This window comes from Orcinus orca, chromosome 7 (genome assembly GCF_937001465.1).
Source record: "Orcinus orca chromosome 7, mOrcOrc1.1, whole genome shotgun sequence".
In the NCBI taxonomy this organism is placed as follows: Eukaryota; Metazoa; Chordata; class Mammalia; order Artiodactyla; family Delphinidae; genus Orcinus; species Orcinus orca.
Window position 1 is genome coordinate 44,320,151 of NC_064565.1, and position 18,556 is coordinate 44,338,706.

General features: G+C 36.6%; 1 protein-coding gene across 6 annotated transcripts in view; it reads left to right on the forward strand.

The window, feature by feature from the left end:
• Positions 1–18,556, forward strand: part of GALNT13 (polypeptide N-acetylgalactosaminyltransferase 13) — a 561,510-nt gene that overhangs the window by 380,518 nt on the left and 162,436 nt on the right. For all 6 annotated transcript variants that reach the window (XM_004276801.4, XM_033400037.2, XM_049712719.1 and 3 more), the window contains one exon: positions 8,063–8,243. In XM_004276801.4, coding sequence (XP_004276849.1) covers positions 8,063–8,243 — 181 coding nt within the window. The remainder of the gene's footprint in view (positions 1–8,062; positions 8,244–18,556) is intronic.

An 18,556-nucleotide genomic window follows, 5' to 3' on the forward strand; every position in this document is an offset into this window, starting at 1 on the left:
CTTTGCCTCACTCCTCACAACAACCCCCTGAGGTGGCTTCTTCAAGTCATGTTATTACCTGAAACCTGAACCACAGAAAGATGAGTTCACCCAGCTGGTAAGTGGCAGAGCTGGGATATGGTCTCAGGAACTAGAGCCTACACACTCATAACCATTGTGCTTCGTGCCCTCCATGATATATTGTTGTGGTGGTTGCTATTAAAGCCATATTAAGCAGTGACTTGGTGCCAGTGACAGTACGTGTGTGGGCCGGGGGTGGGGGGTGAAGGTTAGTATAAAATCAAGCAGCTGCATGAGTTTGGCATAATATCTGGACAGCTAGAAACAATCGTAGCACCAGAACTGAGATTGCAAAGTTGGAGCTTGTGAAGTTTATGAACCTTAATTAAAATGTCACTGATGGGAATAAAGATGCAGACGTAGAGGATGGACTTGAGGACACGGGGAGGGGGAAGGGGAAGTTGGGACAAAGTGAGAGAGTGGCATGGACATATATACACTACCAAATGTAAAATAGATAGCTAGTGGGAAGCAGCCGCATAGCACAGGGAGGTCAGCTCGGTGCTTTGTGTCCACCTAGAGGGGTGGGATAGGGAGGGTGGGAGGGAGACGTAAGAGGGAGGAGATATGGGGATATATGTATACATATAGCTGATTCACTTTGTTACACAGCAGCAACTAATACAATACTGTAAAGCAATTATACTCCAATAAAGATGTTAAAAAAAATGTCACTGATGTAGGTACCAAAAAACATGAAAAGGATAATGTATGTTAGTTAATTGTCTTCTTTCTAGGGGAAGAAAATCAAGTACATAATCAAATGAGCAATGGGCATTTTGCATTTTGATTAATAACCTTCTCCATCATCAAAAGACTCTCATAAAAATATCTGGGAACCAAGACAAGTAACCAGCTAGCTTCAATCCTCTGTGGATAAAAGGACAGTTTGTATGTTACACATGGTCAAATTTATTTGAGAGAAGTAACATACAAATGTTAATCTTTTTGGAAGCCTAGAAAATAACAATCAGATATGCTCAATGATACAAAGTAATTCGGACATCACATGTTTATGTGGATGAGACATTTCAGTTTATATATTGTGTTTAAACATTGTAAATTAATTTCAGAGAACAAAATGTAGTATTCTAATTGGGAACTAATTGGCAATTCTTTTAAACTCCTCACCTAAGTCACCAGACATTGATATTGCAATTTCAAAAAGAGGCAAAATTCACCAAAATGTAGCTAAATATTTTTTAAGAAGCAAGAATCAGCTAATAATCTACATATGTTGGTTTTCCTGAACAGCAGGAACTAATATACAAATAACATTTTATTTCCTCCCATATGAGGTGTCAGGCATGGTGCTTGATACGCACAATCTCATTATGGTCTTCGGAAGCAGTTATTATTATCCTTGTTTTCCAATGGGAACATCAAGGTCTTGGAGATGTAAATAATTTTCACCAGTGTACATAGATAGTAAGTGAGAGAGCCCCTAGAAAATTCTGTTTGCTTATTTCCAAGCCCAAATTCTTAATGACTGTGTCATACTCTTCCTTCTTTTTTTTTCTTCTTTCTTTCCTTTCATCCATCCTTCCAAAATATTTGTTAAAGATACACTAAGGGAAATTATCATGGTAGTCATTAGGGACTCCACTCAATTAGAATTCTCTCCACTTTAATATTTAATCATATAGTTTTCTGGGAACTGTTTATTTTTTAATTATTTCACATTACCCAAATGTCTACTAAGTACATGGCAACTGTCTGGTCAGTATTTGATCAATTAAATATTTTGTTTTCATATTAACTGGGTATTAGCATGACCAGATATCAGCCTAATTAATGCATAACGTTATGCTTTTCTACCTTGATCTTTTTATTTTAGTGTAAATTTGGGGGAGATGCTTTACTTTGGAAATGCAATATGAGTATTTATTCACACATTCTATGAGCACAGATGGCAATGGGAAAAGTACGCGTCTTATTCCAGGAGTCAGTAGAGTATGATCCACAAGCAAAACACAGGCCAGTATCCACTGAGTTATAGAACAGTTACCTCCACCTCTGTTACCTCTCCTAAATATACTAAAAAATCTGCCTCTATCTGTGAGAATCAACATCAGGGGCAGGTTTTCCTTCTGTCTTGTAAATCAACAGTCATTATTGAATTACACCTTTACATGTACACACAAAGATCTCATTGCTTAGAGGATAACCAGAAATCAGCACTTTCGTATAAGGAGTGAGACCACTGGAACTCTACTTTTAAAGGATTTCAAACTAGATTTTTTTTTTTTCCTTTTCTGTGTGCAAGCTTGGGCCATAGAAGCCATAAGCATACAAAACCAGGGTAGGGCCAAGAAGTGGAAGAGTAGAAATAAAGTGGCCTCACACAACCACAGTGCTAATCCATATTTGCAAAAAGGCAAATTGGGAACCCCGAGGACAGCTGTACATCACTGGTTCGTTTGCATTAGGGCTTATTGCATAGTCTGAATTTAGTAAGCATGCACACTTAAAATGGTTTTACTTTTTCTCCAATCATTGCTTCATGCTCTGAAGAATATTCCTTTCCAATCTGACATCATTTAGCACAGATTCTATAGCTTTCTGGTCACTTTCAGTTATTAAAAATACTAGTAATGTTCAGCTTAAAGGCTTTGATTTTGTAAGCAATCACAGTTCACATTCTCTTCTCTCCCCAGGACAATGCTGATAGAAGCTCTTGGAATGGGGAAGGTCAGGGTTCTCTGGGTTGCCACTTCTACAGTGTATGGGGTCAAATAAGAGGGCTAGAGAAACAGCAGGTCTTAACTGATATATTTTATGATGTCTGACTGTTGTTGGCTCAGTGTGGTTCCACTTGCTACTAGTGGCCTCCATTTATATGACAGGCTTCTGTACATGGTTTCACTGTTTTCTTAAAAGTGTTCTGAACTTCACCTTTTACCGCATCTGTTATACAAGGCCCTTTTGAAGAGGGAAATCTTACTCTCACCTCACCCTGTGAGGTCCCCAGCTGCCTTTTCCAGTGGTACATCTCCTTGCTGATCTGCCATATTGCTAGTCCCACAGATCATTTTTTTTCTAGTCTATATTCCATGCTCTATAGAGTTTTGAAACCACTGAAGTCTTGTCCAGTTGTCTCCAAAGACCACTCCCTCCCAGGGTCACTGCATCACTGGACCTATCCATTTTGCTGGAACAAGCTGTTCAATAAACCCCAGCCCACCTTCAGGATTCTCTAGACTAGAGGTGGTCCCCATTTTACTAGGGTCATGTTTTTCCCCACACTTGAGGCTTTCCCATAGACTCACTCACCATATTCTGCTATGTTCCAATGGGAGCACCAGGGTAATCTGCTGATTTTGCTGCTCAGCAAGTGTCCAGCCAGGAGTGAAATGCCAGTCTCTCCATTCATTTAGTTCTCTTATATGACTTGGGTGAAGGAAGAAAGGAACTCTTTAGTCATACCTAATCCATAGAGGAGAAGGGAAAGCTCTACCACTAACACTGTGCTCCTCACAATAAGGAAAAGTTTTTCAATTCCCCCTCAAGTATAACATATCATATGCTATTTCTTCTGAATTCGGGTCACCTTGTTGAATGGTGTGGTCGCCGTACAAACACCTGAGTACTTTACTAAATCATGTTTTTAAGAGATAGTATCAGTTGGACTAAATGATTACTTTGAAAACACATTAAAAATAAAGAATGTGGGGCTTCCCTGGTGGCGCAGTGGTTGGGAGTCCGCCTGCCGGTGTGGGGGACGCGGGTTCGTGCCCCGGTCCGGGAGGATCCTGCGTGCCGCGGAGCGGCTGGGCCCGTGGGCCATGGCTGCTGAGCCTGCGCATCCGGAAGCTATGCTCCGCAGTGGGAGAGGCCACAACGGTGAGAGGCCCCCGTACCACAAAAAAAAAAAAAAATTAAGAATGTGTTATTTAGCAACCTTGTTTGCCATAAACCATCAACCATTTCTGATGTTTATTTGTTGTGTTGTGACCTCCAAAGACCTTCCTCAGTTCCCAAGACATGTGGAACAGCAGTTGCATATCATTTTACTAGACTACTCTGCCTAGTTTAGTACTAAAAATATTTCCTTAAAAAATGTAATTTAAAATCCCTCCAAAAATATGTCTGTTTAAATCTCATCATTCTGCCAGGGTTGCTTTTTTTTTTTTTTCCGGTACGCGGACCTCTCACCGTTGTGGCCTCTCCCGCTGCGGAACACAGGCTCCAGACGCGCAGGCTCAGCTGCCATGGCTCACGGGTCCAGCCGCTCCTCGCCTGTGGGATCTTCCCGGACCAGGGCATGAACCCGTGTCCCCTGCATTAGCAGGCGGACTCTCAACCACTGCGCCACCAGGGAAGCCCCAGGGTTGCTTTTTTAATGTTAGTCTTGGTAGTTAAATTTGAGTTTCCATTCTTCCATTCAACCAACATACAGTGACACCTACCATGTAACAAGCACTGGGCTGGGCTCTGGGGGTGCAATCATGAGTAAACCTCTCCACTGCCCTTCTAAAATCTACATTCTAGTTGGGAGAATATGTGCATAGCCAAACAGTTAGAGAAATAAATTGCAGATTGTGATAAGCAATGAAGGAAACAAATAGGGTGCTATTAGAGAAAATAACTTGGGTGTGGCACTTTAAATATGGCAGTTAGGGAAAATCTGATGAGGTGATATGTTAGCTGAGATGAGAAGTATGGGAAAGAGGCAGTCCAGTGAAGGGCTGACAGAATTGTTTTCCAGGTATAAGGAAAGCGCGTGTTGAAGCTTTGGTGTGTGAAAAAAATATGTGATTTGTTATTCTAGGAAATGGCAGAGGGCCAATATCACCATAGTTTATTGGCAGAAGGGGAGAGTCGTGTAGTTCTTGGAGGCCTTGATAAAGGATTTTATTTATATTCACAGTGCAGTGAAAAACCATTGAAGGATTTGAAGCAGGGAAGTAAAATGACATGATTAAGAATTTTAAAGACCACTCTGATTTCTCAGCAGAAAACAAATTATAGAAGAGCAACAGTGATAGTAGAAAAACAATTAAGAGCCTATTACAACTGACAGACAAGAGATGTTGAGGATTAGGACAAGGATGGTGGCAGTAGAGACAGAACGAGATGGATATACTGAGAATTGTTTTATAGATAGCACCACCAGGATTTGTTAATGGATGGAATATAAGTGATGAAAGAAAAGAAGAAATCGGCGATGACTTCTAGGGGATTTTTGGGGGGGAGAAGGGAGTTCTGTTGTCATTTTTGCTTTGTTTTGTTTTTGGATTGACTGCCTGGGTGAATAGTGGCTCCATTTATTGATGGTTTAAAAAAAAAAACTGAGGGCTTCCCTGGTGGCGCAGTGGTTGAGAGTCCGCCTGCCGATGCAGGGGACACGGGTTCGTGCCCCGGTCCGGGAAGATCCCACATGCCGCAGAGCGGCTGGGCCCGTGAGCCATGGCCACTGAGCCTGCGCGTTCAGAGCCTGTGCTCCGCAACGGGAGGGGCCACAATAGTGAGAGGCCCGCGTACCGCCAAAAAAAAAAAAAAAACGGAAAGAAAATAAGATCTGGCTGACAAGGTGGAGATAAATTAACAATTCCACTTCAGACACGTTTATTTGGATGCCTCTGAGTCTTGCAAGAGGAGGTATTGAGTAGGTGTTTGGATACACAAGTCTGGATCCCAGAGGAAAAGTCTGGGCTGAGATGTTACTGCGGGGCGTTTGTGTATTCAGATCATGCATAAAATAATAAGAACAAATAAGACCACCTAGAGAATGAACAAAGAAGGAATAATGCCAACATTTAAATAAAAATTTAGAGTGAAAATGTATAAATAGTGAAGTAGTAGGATGAAAAGAGGATCCAAGAAAGGAGTCTGCTAGATATTCATCAAAGGAAAAATTTGTGATTTTCATCATGGCAATATTGTGGGACTGCGGAAATAAACAGCATTTCACGATGAGTAGAAGAACAGATGAAAATTGAGGAAGGGATATAACGTGTATCAGTAAAAAATTTGTATTAATTATAGTGAGGGGAAACAGAAAAAAGAGATATGTTGGATGGGAATATAGATCAAGGGATGAACCTTTTGTTGTGTTTTGTAATTTTAAAAATTTGTTTATCTCTATTTTAAATCTGTTTGAAAGATAGGAGGTTTAGGAGGTATTATGCAAAGATAGGCATAATCCAATTATGAGGGAAATGACATGTTTCAGGAGAAACTCAAGGGGAGGACCAAATCAATGAAGTCATTAAGACAGACTTAAGTAATATGCTCTAGACTGACATACAAGTATTGATTTGTCTTTGGTAGGAGAAGGATTAACTTCCTCCATTTTAATAGAAAGGAGGAATGTAAAGAGTTGTGTAATTACAAGACAGTTTATAGACTTTATGCTAGAAAGATGAGAAAGTTACCAATCAATTAAGTAATTTGATTATTTAAGAATGAGCTACCCGTCTTTCTAGGGAAATGGTGAATTCCATTCCTCTTTTATATTGTCCATCATTTCAGCGTTGGCTTGGAACATCTTTTCTATTAGCATCACACTGTTTAAACAATTAGAAAATGAGATAGAATAGACTGTACATGTAATGCACAAACATTGTTGATGAGTATAACTTATTTATCATCTTTCATCTTCTAGAAAAGATGTCTCTTACTGCTACCCAAGACCAATAGCAGCCCTCTTCTCAGATGAAAATTACTTGAGGGATCAATAGGAGAAAACCTTTTCTTCCAAAATAAACAGCTCTTTTTTTTTTTCCCTGTACGCGGGCCTCTCACTGTTGTGGCCTCTCACGTTGTAGAGCACAGGCTCCGGACGCGCAGACTCAGCGGCCATGGCTCACAGGCCCAGCCACTCCGTGGCATGTGGGGTCTTCCCGGACCGGGGCACAAACCCGTGTCCCCTGCATCAGCAGGTGGACTCTCAACCACTGCACCACCAGGGAAGCCCAACAGCTCTCCTTAAAATAAGAATAATGTTATTTATGGTATAAAGCCAAATCCTTCCAATTACAGATGGCAATAATTATGACTTTCATTTACTGGGATGAATAAATGTACTATATGTATATATATATATATATAATATTTATACGTATGATATACATATATAACACACATACATGCTATTGTAACCTATGGCTATATAATATAATTTTATAGAAATAAATGTTTTATGGACACTTAATACCTATCCTCAACTGAACAGTAAATCTAGGATACCAAGAAATATATAGCATTTGTCTTTCAAGGGTTCATAATTTTAAGGGAGCAATAGTGAAGTGAACAATTTAAAATATTGAGTTGGCCAAAAAGTTCATTCGGGTTTTTCCATACAATGTTACAGAAGAACCCGAATGAACATTTTGGCCAACCCAATACATTGTAATATTTTCTTAATACAACTGTGTTTAAAGTACAAAAGTCACACAATACTAAATCTACCCACAGAGCTGCCTAGAAGAAATGATCCTGGAAGTGGGCTTTAAAGGATGCATAGAAGTTGAATAGATTTAAAGGATACTTAGCATGCTTTAATAAGAATAATAGCATATTCAAAAGCCTAAGATACAGGAGATATGGAGAGGTGAAAATGAATGGTTACTTGAAGTTCCAGGTGGATGGGGTATAGCAGATTGATTTTCTCCAAATCAGATTTAGTTATTGACCATGGCATCCAACATGTACAAATTCATTTATTTATAGAAAATTTTGGATACCAAATATCTATTAAATAGAAATTAGGTTAAGTATTAGAAACTGAAAATTAGGTATTCTAATAAAGGCACATAAAAATAATTACATCTTCCACAATTCCAATACTACAATATTTAAATACATCAAACTCTTCCAAATTAGAATCCTTTGCCAAACCCAAGTATACCCATTCTAAATTTTGTGTTCATCTGACGTTGTTTGAACAATGTAAGATCTGAAGATTTGGTCTTAACTGAGTTAGCCTCAGTTGCTTCTCAGACAATATTGCTGCATTATCTGCAATGATTGCTATACAACAATTGCTCTTTTTTTCCAGATTTGGCAATGTGGAGGCTCATTGGAGATTGTGACTTGCTCCCACGTGGGTCACGTTTTTCGGAAGGCAACTCCATACACTTTCCCTGGTGGCACTGGTCATGTCATCAACAAGAACAACAGGAGACTGGCAGAAGTTTGGATGGATGAATTTAAAGATTTCTTTTATATCATATCCCCAGGTAAGCAATTCTGACATTTTCTTCCTCTGCAGGGGAAAATACAATTTTAAACATGCTGAGTATGTGTTGCATTATTGCTCCTCTTCTACTAGTTTAAATAAGATATTGTTTATCACCATAATATTGTAGAAAATTGTGTTTGAGAAGTTGTCCTATGAAGTCAATTTTGACCTAAAATGAGAAAGACTGTACTTATCTCAAATGCCTAAATATTCTTTTTCCTTTGTTTCTTTCTGAGCACAAGTATTATGCTAAAAAAAATGAAGCAATCAATATATAAGGCCATCCAAATTTACCTGACATGTACCAGCTCAATTTAAGAAAAAAATTTTTAAGGGAAGTAAGTCTTTATTTCTGTGTTATACACATAAGGCTGACTGAGTTGGTAAGGAATTTTTTTAATGTTTATAAAGAGATGTTTTCTACTGCTTTGTTTTCTTAAATATCTGAGTAGGGAAAGATGAAATGATTTCCTACAAAAACAAGATGGAAAACTATGCAGATATAAAAAATTATATTTTTAAAGAATATTAAATGACAGTAAATTGCTCATCGATAAATATGTGAAAAAGCATAATATGGGACAATAAAATATTATCCTACTTTAGTTACAGAGAAGGATAGTTATGGAAATAGAAGTAAATTTAGGCTATCGCTGGGTAGTGAGATTATGAGTAATTTCATTATTTTCCTTATACTTTTCTATATTTTATAAATTTTCTTTATAAAGCAATTATTTTTCAAAATTCATTAAAAACAAATTTTAAAAGAAAATAAATAATTAAAAAATTAAAAGAAAATTTTAAATGTCATTAAAAAAGAGAAAATAAATAAATCATTGTGAGAAAATCCCATTACTGGGTGGCATCATTATGAGTTATTGCATTCTTTAAAATTTTTTAGGATTTCTTCAACAGCCATATTAATTATTAAAAAAAACCTCTGAGGTATTACATTTTTTAAGGACAAAAAGAAACATGAGAAGATACAAATAAGAGGAAGACACAGGTTTATCTTCAAGATCTCAAAGTCCAAAGAAACCAAAGCATAAATTAATATAACAGGAATTCAGCTATATTTATAAAATAATTTGTAATGTTCTATTTTTGATAGTTTATGATAGGCCTTACGGTCATCAATGCCATTATTATGTAACCTGTAAGAACAACAACAAAAATCCATGCCCACATCCTCTTTTCTACATTATCATCTATCACAGGTTTAGAAAAGTCAGTGTGGGTTCTAATTGACATGCACTGGTTCTGAAAGTATATATGAGGCTGTGAACATCCTTCTTTTATAGATGAAAAAGGGAATGAGCAGTATGAACTTTCTTATTAAGATCCAACATTACTCCACAGAAAAGAAAAATTGGGGCAATGCATGTGTAAATGTGTGATTAGGAGATGGATTTTTTTCACACATTTTTAACCCTCCTCTATGTCAAGAAGCTATTGCCAGGAACACTATTTCGCATATAGATGTATTTCTCTTTACAATAGAAACCCAGTCCAGATGTTATATAACCTTTTCATTTTCTTTTGATGATACTTTTTGAATTCAGATCATTACTTGTAGAAATATATAAGCTCAAATATGAAGAAAGAATTAATGCAAGAAAGAAATGTGTTATGTGTGATTATATGCAGCGTACATTCGGGAATGTAAGCAATTGAGAATAATTGTAACCATATGTATTCTATTCACTCATGATGAATATTATTTGTAGAAAGTCAGGTGTTAGTCTTTTGTATAATTTCCCATTGAGTGAAAAAGGCAGATAAGTGGTAGAACCATTTCTCAAAATGTAATGAAATGACAAGTTTAGAGTTTAAAGGTTGAAAGAAAATGCCTGCTATCTGGAACTAATGACTTGCTGCTCAAGAGGGACTGTTTGTATATTTTGGAAAATGTAGTTTTTACATTACAATAAATATCATTTGGAAGGTTATTATTCTTATAAAATGGGCTCATTTAAGCCCAGAAATTACTTTGGAAAGCAGTAAAAGGACACTTGGGGAATATGCTGAAAGTATCTGGGAATTTCCTAAGGGGCATTTATGCTTCTGGATGTCTCAGAGACAGCATCGCTGAGTGTGGAACCTGCCTGCTGTGTGTGGGCAAAGAGGGAAAACCAAAAATGTGAAACAATAAATTGCTTCTCAGTGGAAAGGGAAGGAGGGAAGTAAACTGGAAACTAGAGTTGGATGCCTATAAACAATGCTAGCCCTAGGCAGGTTTCAAATCATCCAAAAATCAGATAAAGTAGGTTGTATTGGGGAAGTCAGGAATCTGTCATTTGTATGATGGCAAGCCTTTGTTGAGTGGATAACTATTTTTGTCATTACTGGCAGTTTCTGTCACTCTTAAAATCAAAATCTTGGATTTCTTCGCTATTATCTAAAATTGTTGGGTTTCTGTTTTTCATCTAAGTTTGTAAGAAGAGAAGTTGGTATGGGGGAGATGGGAGGGACACATGCTTGCACATTTTTGCTTAGAATTATATCTTTTTCTGTAGTATACATAAACACACACGCAAACACACACATGTTTACAAAAAACTCTAGAATGGTTTATATTGAGTTTTTTAAGTCTCCAGAACCTCCATAATAATCCGGCTAAGGAAAATGTTACAGTTCTTTCTAGCAGCACCTCCGTGTATCTGTTCATTTGCCCAAGATGTTTTATAAGGAGACTCCCATTTTTTTTATACCAGGGCTTCTAGTACTACATCTTATTCTCCACTTATGCAGTTGTTCGAAATGTGATCTTTAAGTACTGAGTCTTTATGATTGAATTTTGACAATTTTGCTTCCTTCCAATATGCTCCTACCTACTTTATTTTTTGGTTTCAGGGATGCTTCAGTTCTGTCTTGAACTAACTGGGTATTCCTTCTCTCTCAAAGGTGTATTTCCTGCAGTTTCGATACCATGGCCAATCCATCATTGCTATGTACTACATTGTTTGATTTTTATTACCTATATCTATTGCCAAAGTAGTTCAGAGACTTGTATTTACCATGCTTAGCCACTTTCCTGTCACTTTGCGGTCCTTGAAAGAAAATATGTGTTGAATAATTAGAAGAATAAGTGAATGACTAAATGAATGAGTGAATTTTTGAAGGGAGCCACTTTTGTTTCTTCTTTTCTACTGAATTCTCCATGGATATCTCCTCTCTACCAGGGAATCTCTTCATAAGAATTGCAGCAAATGGGAACCCTTTGTCCCACTTCTCTAATCCAACCTGAGAAAGGACCCACTGATAAAAGAGAGGTGAAAGGTATTCTTCCTATGCCTGCACTGTCATTCCTCTGAGTCTGCCATCAGACAAGAAGGTTCCATTGGCTTACCCGTGTGCTTTGTGTTCTATGATTCCACCGTCATCACTGGCACACACAGTCATGTAATCTTACCTTCCAGGACTAATATAAAAGTCTAATAGGGACAATTTAGAAGGACAATGACATTTTCTAATAGAGCAGCATAATACAAGAGCTCATAAACTTAAAATAAGATACTTTTACACATGTTGATTTGTATTTTTCTCATGACCCCCATTACTTTAAAGTTAAAAGGAGTCATATAAATAGCTGCATGTCTGAATTACTTTTATCTGATTTTTTTCAAAGTATTTACTATATGTCCTAATTGTCTTGCCCTATGCCCATTAGCCATTGGCAATACTGATAGAGTTGCAGTGTCTAATTATGTCTCCTAAATGGGTATATGAATGAAGAGTAGAAATACTTTGAAATAGTGTTGAAGAATGCATTCTCAACATTTGTTTAGTTTGCTTTCCGGCTGTATTTTTAAGGATGCAAATACTATAGCATCACAAGTTTTAACGCCCTGTAGGCTCTTAAAGCCTGAGGCAGTTTTTACTAGTAATTGGGCTGTTTCAGCTTGAGCCAACCTGATTGTCCTAGCAAGTCCTTTGAAATGACGTGATGTAAGCAGAAACCACTCTGCACAGAACACCCCCTTATAAATGGCAACGTTTTTATCCTATTGGTCACAGGTAAAAAGCTTAAGAATTTTAAAATAGAGTGTAGTCACAGCACTAACCATATATTTGAAATGCTGGCTGTTCTATAAATATTGATTTTCTTTCTTTGCGGAGGTAGATTTCTAACAGTGTATCAATTGACATGGTGATTAGATGCAGCTGTCCTTTCATAACCTCCGGTTGTTCTTTTTCCTTTTCGTAATGGACAGCTGTGCTCTTGTTTTGAGCACAAATTGAAGATAAAATGGTAAAGACTCCCCAAACATACCTTTAAAAGTATTTATATGTAACTGGGAAAACAGCTTATTTTCCTTGACATTACTGTAGTATTTTGATCTGTATTCCAAGTAAGCATTTAAAGAAGGATCCTTGAACTTACTTTGAAGGTTAACTCTCAATTGCTAACCTTTCAAAAATGCTTTCGAAAACTCAGCTCATCAAAGGTAGTCTTTGTTAATAGCATCTTCGGATCATTATTAAAGTTTAAGGACTTTATTCATTTCTATCTCTTGAAATTTGTACCTACAAAATATAAATGTTTTTCAACACGCTGATTTTTTTAAAGATACAATATTTAATAACCAGCCCTTTGCGTTTAGGGCCTAATTTCTTTTATGAGTCATAAAAATGTGGTTCCAGGCTGATTTCATAAGCCCAGGTTTTGATGTTTCCAGCAAAATGTGCAGCACATAGATATATATTTTTTTAATATATATATATTTTAAATAATCCAGGGATATCTGTTTTTGGTTGAGTTAACATGAATTCATCTGAAAAGAGTGTGGCACTTATGAAAGTAAAGTATGTTTGTACCTATGAATTTTGGATTTTTATTACTTAATAAATGCTTTTTTAGCAGTATCAACCATGGTATCACTGAGCGAATATGATATTATGAGGAGGAATTCTGAATCATTTTGATATGCTATATTGTAATAACACAATTCATATACCTGTGTGATTCCATGAAAAGCCAAATGTTGAAGTTAATGATGTAGTGGACAGACAACATCTTTTCCTTGCTGTAGTCGATCACTGGTCATTTTTTTTTTTTATTAAAATAGTAATTTATTTACGAATGAAGAAATTAAGATCTACAGTAAGTCCCCTACATAGAAACAAGTTCTGTTCTGACAGCATGTTCATAAGTCTAATTTGTTCTTTTTTGTCCACACACACACACACTGTATTTTATTTTTACAAGAGATAAATAAACTGACACCAAGCATTGTAAATGGATGACCAGAACAAAAGCAACAATGATTGCAATTACCAAACACGAAACACACTCACACTATGTCATAATATTGACATTCAGTCAGGTAATCCTCCACTGTAACAGCTCCTTTACTTTGCAGTGAAAATTGATTTGTATATTTTTTGCCTCTGAGTCCTTGTGGGATTTTTTTTTTATTCAAACAGAAAGTCACAAAAATTATAATCATCCTCATCAGTTCACTCAGTCCCATGTCATTAATTTTTTTTCATCTTGATCTTTTGTTAGCACTTTTATGAATTCATCAGTTTTCCATTAGAGTTCTGAAAATGCTTATTCATTCAGTTCAGCAGTATAGTCAGTTACCAGAAACCTGTACTTGTCAGAGTCTTTTCCATGAATTCCTTGAAGATGAAACCCTTTTATAGGAACATTTTTGCAAAAGCATCAGAGTATACCCAGAACTGTCTGTAAATGTCAAAAGACTTAAAAATGACCATGGTTAAAGATTTGATGAAAGTTCATAATAATGCAATTGACAAGGAAATTTAGTTATTTCTGAGATATAAATTTTAAAGTAATAACTAGAATTATGACTTATAACATTGTACCAGAACATATAAGATTTTTAGAAATTTCATGTAATGTCTGAAACATTTATATTAACATATTTCCATACAAATAACCCAAAGAAAGTTTAGTATTAGTTTTTGTTTGTTTGTTTGTTTTTTTATACTGCACGTTCTTATTAGTCAACAATTTTATACACATCAGTGTATACATGTCAATCCCAGTCGCCCAATTCAGCACACCACCATCCCCACCCCACTGCAGTTTTCCCCGCCTTGGTGTCCATACGTTTGTTCTCTATATCTGTGTCTCAACTTCTGCCCTGCAAACAGGTTCATCTGTACCATTTTTCTAGGTTCCACATACGTGCGTTAATATACGATATTTGTTTTTCTCTTTCTGACTTACTTCACTCTGTATGACAGTCTCTAGGTCCATCCACATCTCAACAAATGACCCAATTTCGTTCCTTTTTATGGTTGAGTAATATTCCATTGTATATATGTACCACAACTTCTTTATCCATTCATCTGTCGATGGGCATTTAGGTTGCTTCCATGACCTGGCTATTGTAAATAGTGCTGCAATGAACATTGGGGTGCATGTGTCTTTTTGAATTATGATTTTCTCTGGGTATATGCCCAGTAGTGGGATTGCTGGATCATATGGTAATTCTATTTTTAGTTTTTTAAGGAACCTCCAGACGGTTCTCCATAGTGGCTGTATCAATTTATATTCTCACCAACAGTGCAAGAGGGTTCCCTTTTCTCCACACCCTCTCCAGCATTTGTTGTTTGTAGATTTTCTGATGATGCCCATTCTAACTGGTGTGAGGTGATACCTCATTGTAGTTTTGATTTGCATTTCTCTAATAATTAGTGATGTTGAGCAGCTTTTCATGTGCTTCTTGGCCATCTGTATGTCTTCTTTGGAGAAATGTCTATTTAGGTCTTCTGCCCATTTTTGGATTGGGTTGTTTGTTTCTTTAGTATTGAGCTACATGAGCTGTTTATATATTTTGGAGATTAATCCTTTGTCTGTTGATTCGTTTGCAAATATTTTTTCCCATTCTGAGGGTTGTCTTTTCGTCTTGTTTATGGTTTCATTTGCTGTGCAAAATCTTTGAAGTTTCATTAGATCCCATTTGTTTATTTTTGTTTTTATTTCCATTACTCTAGGAGGTGGATCAAAAAATATCTTGCTGTGATTTATGTCAAAGAGTGTTCTTCCTATGTTTTCCTCTAAGAGTTTCATACTTACATTTAGGTCTGTAATCCATTTTGAGTTTATTTTTGTGTATGGTGTTAAGGAGTGTTCTAATTTCATTCTTTTACATGTAGCTGTCCAGTTTTCCCAGCACCACTTATTGAAGAGACTGTCTTTTCTCCACTGTATGTCTTTGCCTCCTTTCTCATAGATTAGATGATCATAGCTGCATGGGTTTATCTCTGGGCTTGCTATCTTGTTCCATTGATCTATGTTTCTGTTTCTGTGCCAGTACCATATTGTCTTGATTACTGTAGTTTTTAGTATAGTCTGAAGTCAGGAACTCTCATTCCTCCAGCTCTGTTTTTTTCCATCAAGACTGCTTTGGCTATTCGGGGTCTTTTGTGTCTCCATACAAATTTTAACATAATTTGTTCTAGTTCCTTAAAAATGCCACTGGTAATTTGATAGGGATTGCATTGAAAATGTAGATTGCTTTGTGGAGTATAGTCATTTTCACAATATTGATTCTTCCAATCCAGGAACATTGTATATCTCTCCATCTGTTCGTATCATCTTTACTTTCTTTCATCAGTGTCTTATAGTTTTCTGCATACAGGTCTTTTGTCTCCTTAGGTAGGCTTATTCCTAGGTATTTTACTCTTTTTGTTGCAATGGTAGATGGGAGTGTTTTCATAATTTCTCTTTCAGATTTTTCATCATTAGTGTATAGGAATGCAAGATATTTCTGTGCATTAACTTTGTATCCTGCAACTTTACCAAATTTATTGATTAGCTCTAGTAGTTTTCTGGTGGCATTTTTAGGATTCTCTATGTATAGTATCATGTCATCTGCAAACAGTGACGGTTTTACTTCTTCTTTTCCAATTTGTATTCCTTTTATTTCTTTTACTTCTCTGACTGTTGTGGCTAGGACTTCCGAAACTATGTTGAATAAGAGTGGTGAGAGTGGACATCCTTGTCTCATTCCTGATCTTAGAGGAAATGCTTACAGTTTTTCACCATTGAGAATGATGTTTGCTGTGGGTTTGTCATATATGGCCTTTATTATGTTGAGGTAGGTTCCCTCTATGCCCACTTTCTGGAGAGTTTTTATCATAAATGGGTGTTGCATTTTGTCAAAAGCTTTTTCTGCATCTATTGAGATGATCATATGGTTTTTATTCTTCAGTTTGTTAATATGGTGTATCACATTGATTGATTTACGTGTATTGAAGAATCCTTGCATCCCTGGGATAAATCCCACTTGATCATGGTGTATGATCCTTTTAATGTGCTGTTGGATTCTGTTTGCTAGTATTTTGTTGAGGATTTTTGCATCTATATTCATCTGTGATATTGGTCTGTAGTTTTCTTTTTTTGTAGTATCTTTGTCTGATTTTTGGTATCAGGGTGATGGTGGCCACATAGAATGAGTTTGGGAGTGTTCCTTCATCTGCAGTTTTTGGAAGAGTTTGAGAAGGATGGGTGTTAGCTTTTCTCTAAATGTTTGATAGAATTCACCTGTGAAGCCATCTGGTCCTGGACTTTTGTATGTTGGAAAATTTTTTGTTTTGTTTTGTTTTTGTTTTGTGGTACACAGGCCGCTCACTGCTGTGGCCTCTCCCACTGCAGTGCACAGGCTCCAGATGTGCAGGCCCAGTGGCCATGGATCACGGGCCCAGCTGCTTCACAGCATGTGGGATCCTCCCAGACCGGGGCACGAACCTGTGTCCCCTGCATCGGCAGGCAGACTCTCAACCACTGCACCACCAAGGAAGCCCTCTTGGAAGATTTTTAATCACTGTTTCAATTTGAGTGCTTGTGATTTGTCTGTTCATATTTTCTGTTTCTGTCTGCTTCAGTCTTGAAAGGTTATACCTTTCTAAGAATTTGTCCATTTCTTCCACATTCTCCATTTTATTGGCATAGAGTTGCTTGTAGTAGTCTCTTAGGATGCTTTGTATTTCTGCGATGTCTGTTGTAACTTTTCCTTTTTCATTTCTAATTTTATTGATTTGAGTCCTCTCCCTCTTTTTCTTGATGAGTCTGGCTAATGGTTTATCAATTTTGTTTATCTTCTCAAAGAACCAGCTTTTAGTTTTATTGATCTTTGCTATTGTTTTCTTTGTTTCTATTTCATTTATTTCTGCTCTGATCTTTATGATTTCTTTCCTTCTGCTAACTTTGGTTTTTGTTTGTTCTTCTTTCTCTAGTTCCTTTAGGTGTAAGGTTAGATTGTTTACTTGAGATTTTTCTTGTTTCTTGAGGTAGAATTGTATAGCTATAAACTTCCCTCTTAGAACTACTTTTGCTGCATCCCATAGGCTTTGGATCGTTGTGTTTTCATTGTCATTTGTCTCTCTGTATTTTTTGATCTCCTCTTTGATTTATTCAGTGATGTCTTGGTTGTTTAGTAACATATTGTTTAGCCACCATGTTTTTGTGTTTTTTATGGTTTTTTCCCTGTAATTCATTTCTAATCTCATAGTGTTGTTGTCAGAAAAGATGCTTGCTATGATTTCAATTTTCTTAAATTTACTGAGGCTTGATTTGTGACCCAAGATGTGATCTATCCTGAAGAATGTTCCATGCACACTTGAGAAGAAAGTGTAATCTGCTGTTTTTGGATGAAATGTCCTATAAATATCAACTAAATCTATCTGTTCTATTGTGTCATTTAAACCTTCTGTTTCCTTATTTATTTTAGTTTTGGATGATCTGTCCATTGGTGTAAGTGAGGTGTTAAAGTCCCCCACTGTTATTGTGTTACTGTTGATTTCCTCTTTTATAGCTGTTAGCAGTTGCCTTATGTATTGAGGTGCTCCTATGTTGGGTGCATATATATTTATAATTGTTATGTCTTCTTCTTGGATTGATCCCTTGATCATTATGTAGTGTCCTTCCTTGTCTCTTGTAACATTTTTTATTTTAAAGTCTACTTTATCTGATATGAGTATTGCTACTCCAGCTTTGTTTTGATTTCCTTTTGCATGGATGGAATATCTTTTTCCATCCCCTCACTTTCAGTCTGTATGTGTCCCTAGGTCTGAAGTAGGTCTCTCATAGACAGCATATATATGGGTCCTGTTTTTGTATCCATTCATCAATCCTTTGTCTTTTGGTTGGAGCATTTAATCCATTCACGTTTAAGATAATTATCGATATGTATGTTCCTATGACCATTTTCTTAATTGTTTTGTGTTTGTTTTTGTAGGTCCTTTTCTTCTCTTGTGTTTCCCACTTAGAGAAGTTCCTTTAGCATTTGTTGTAGAGCTGGTTTGGTGGTGCTGAATTCTCTTAGTTTTTGCTTG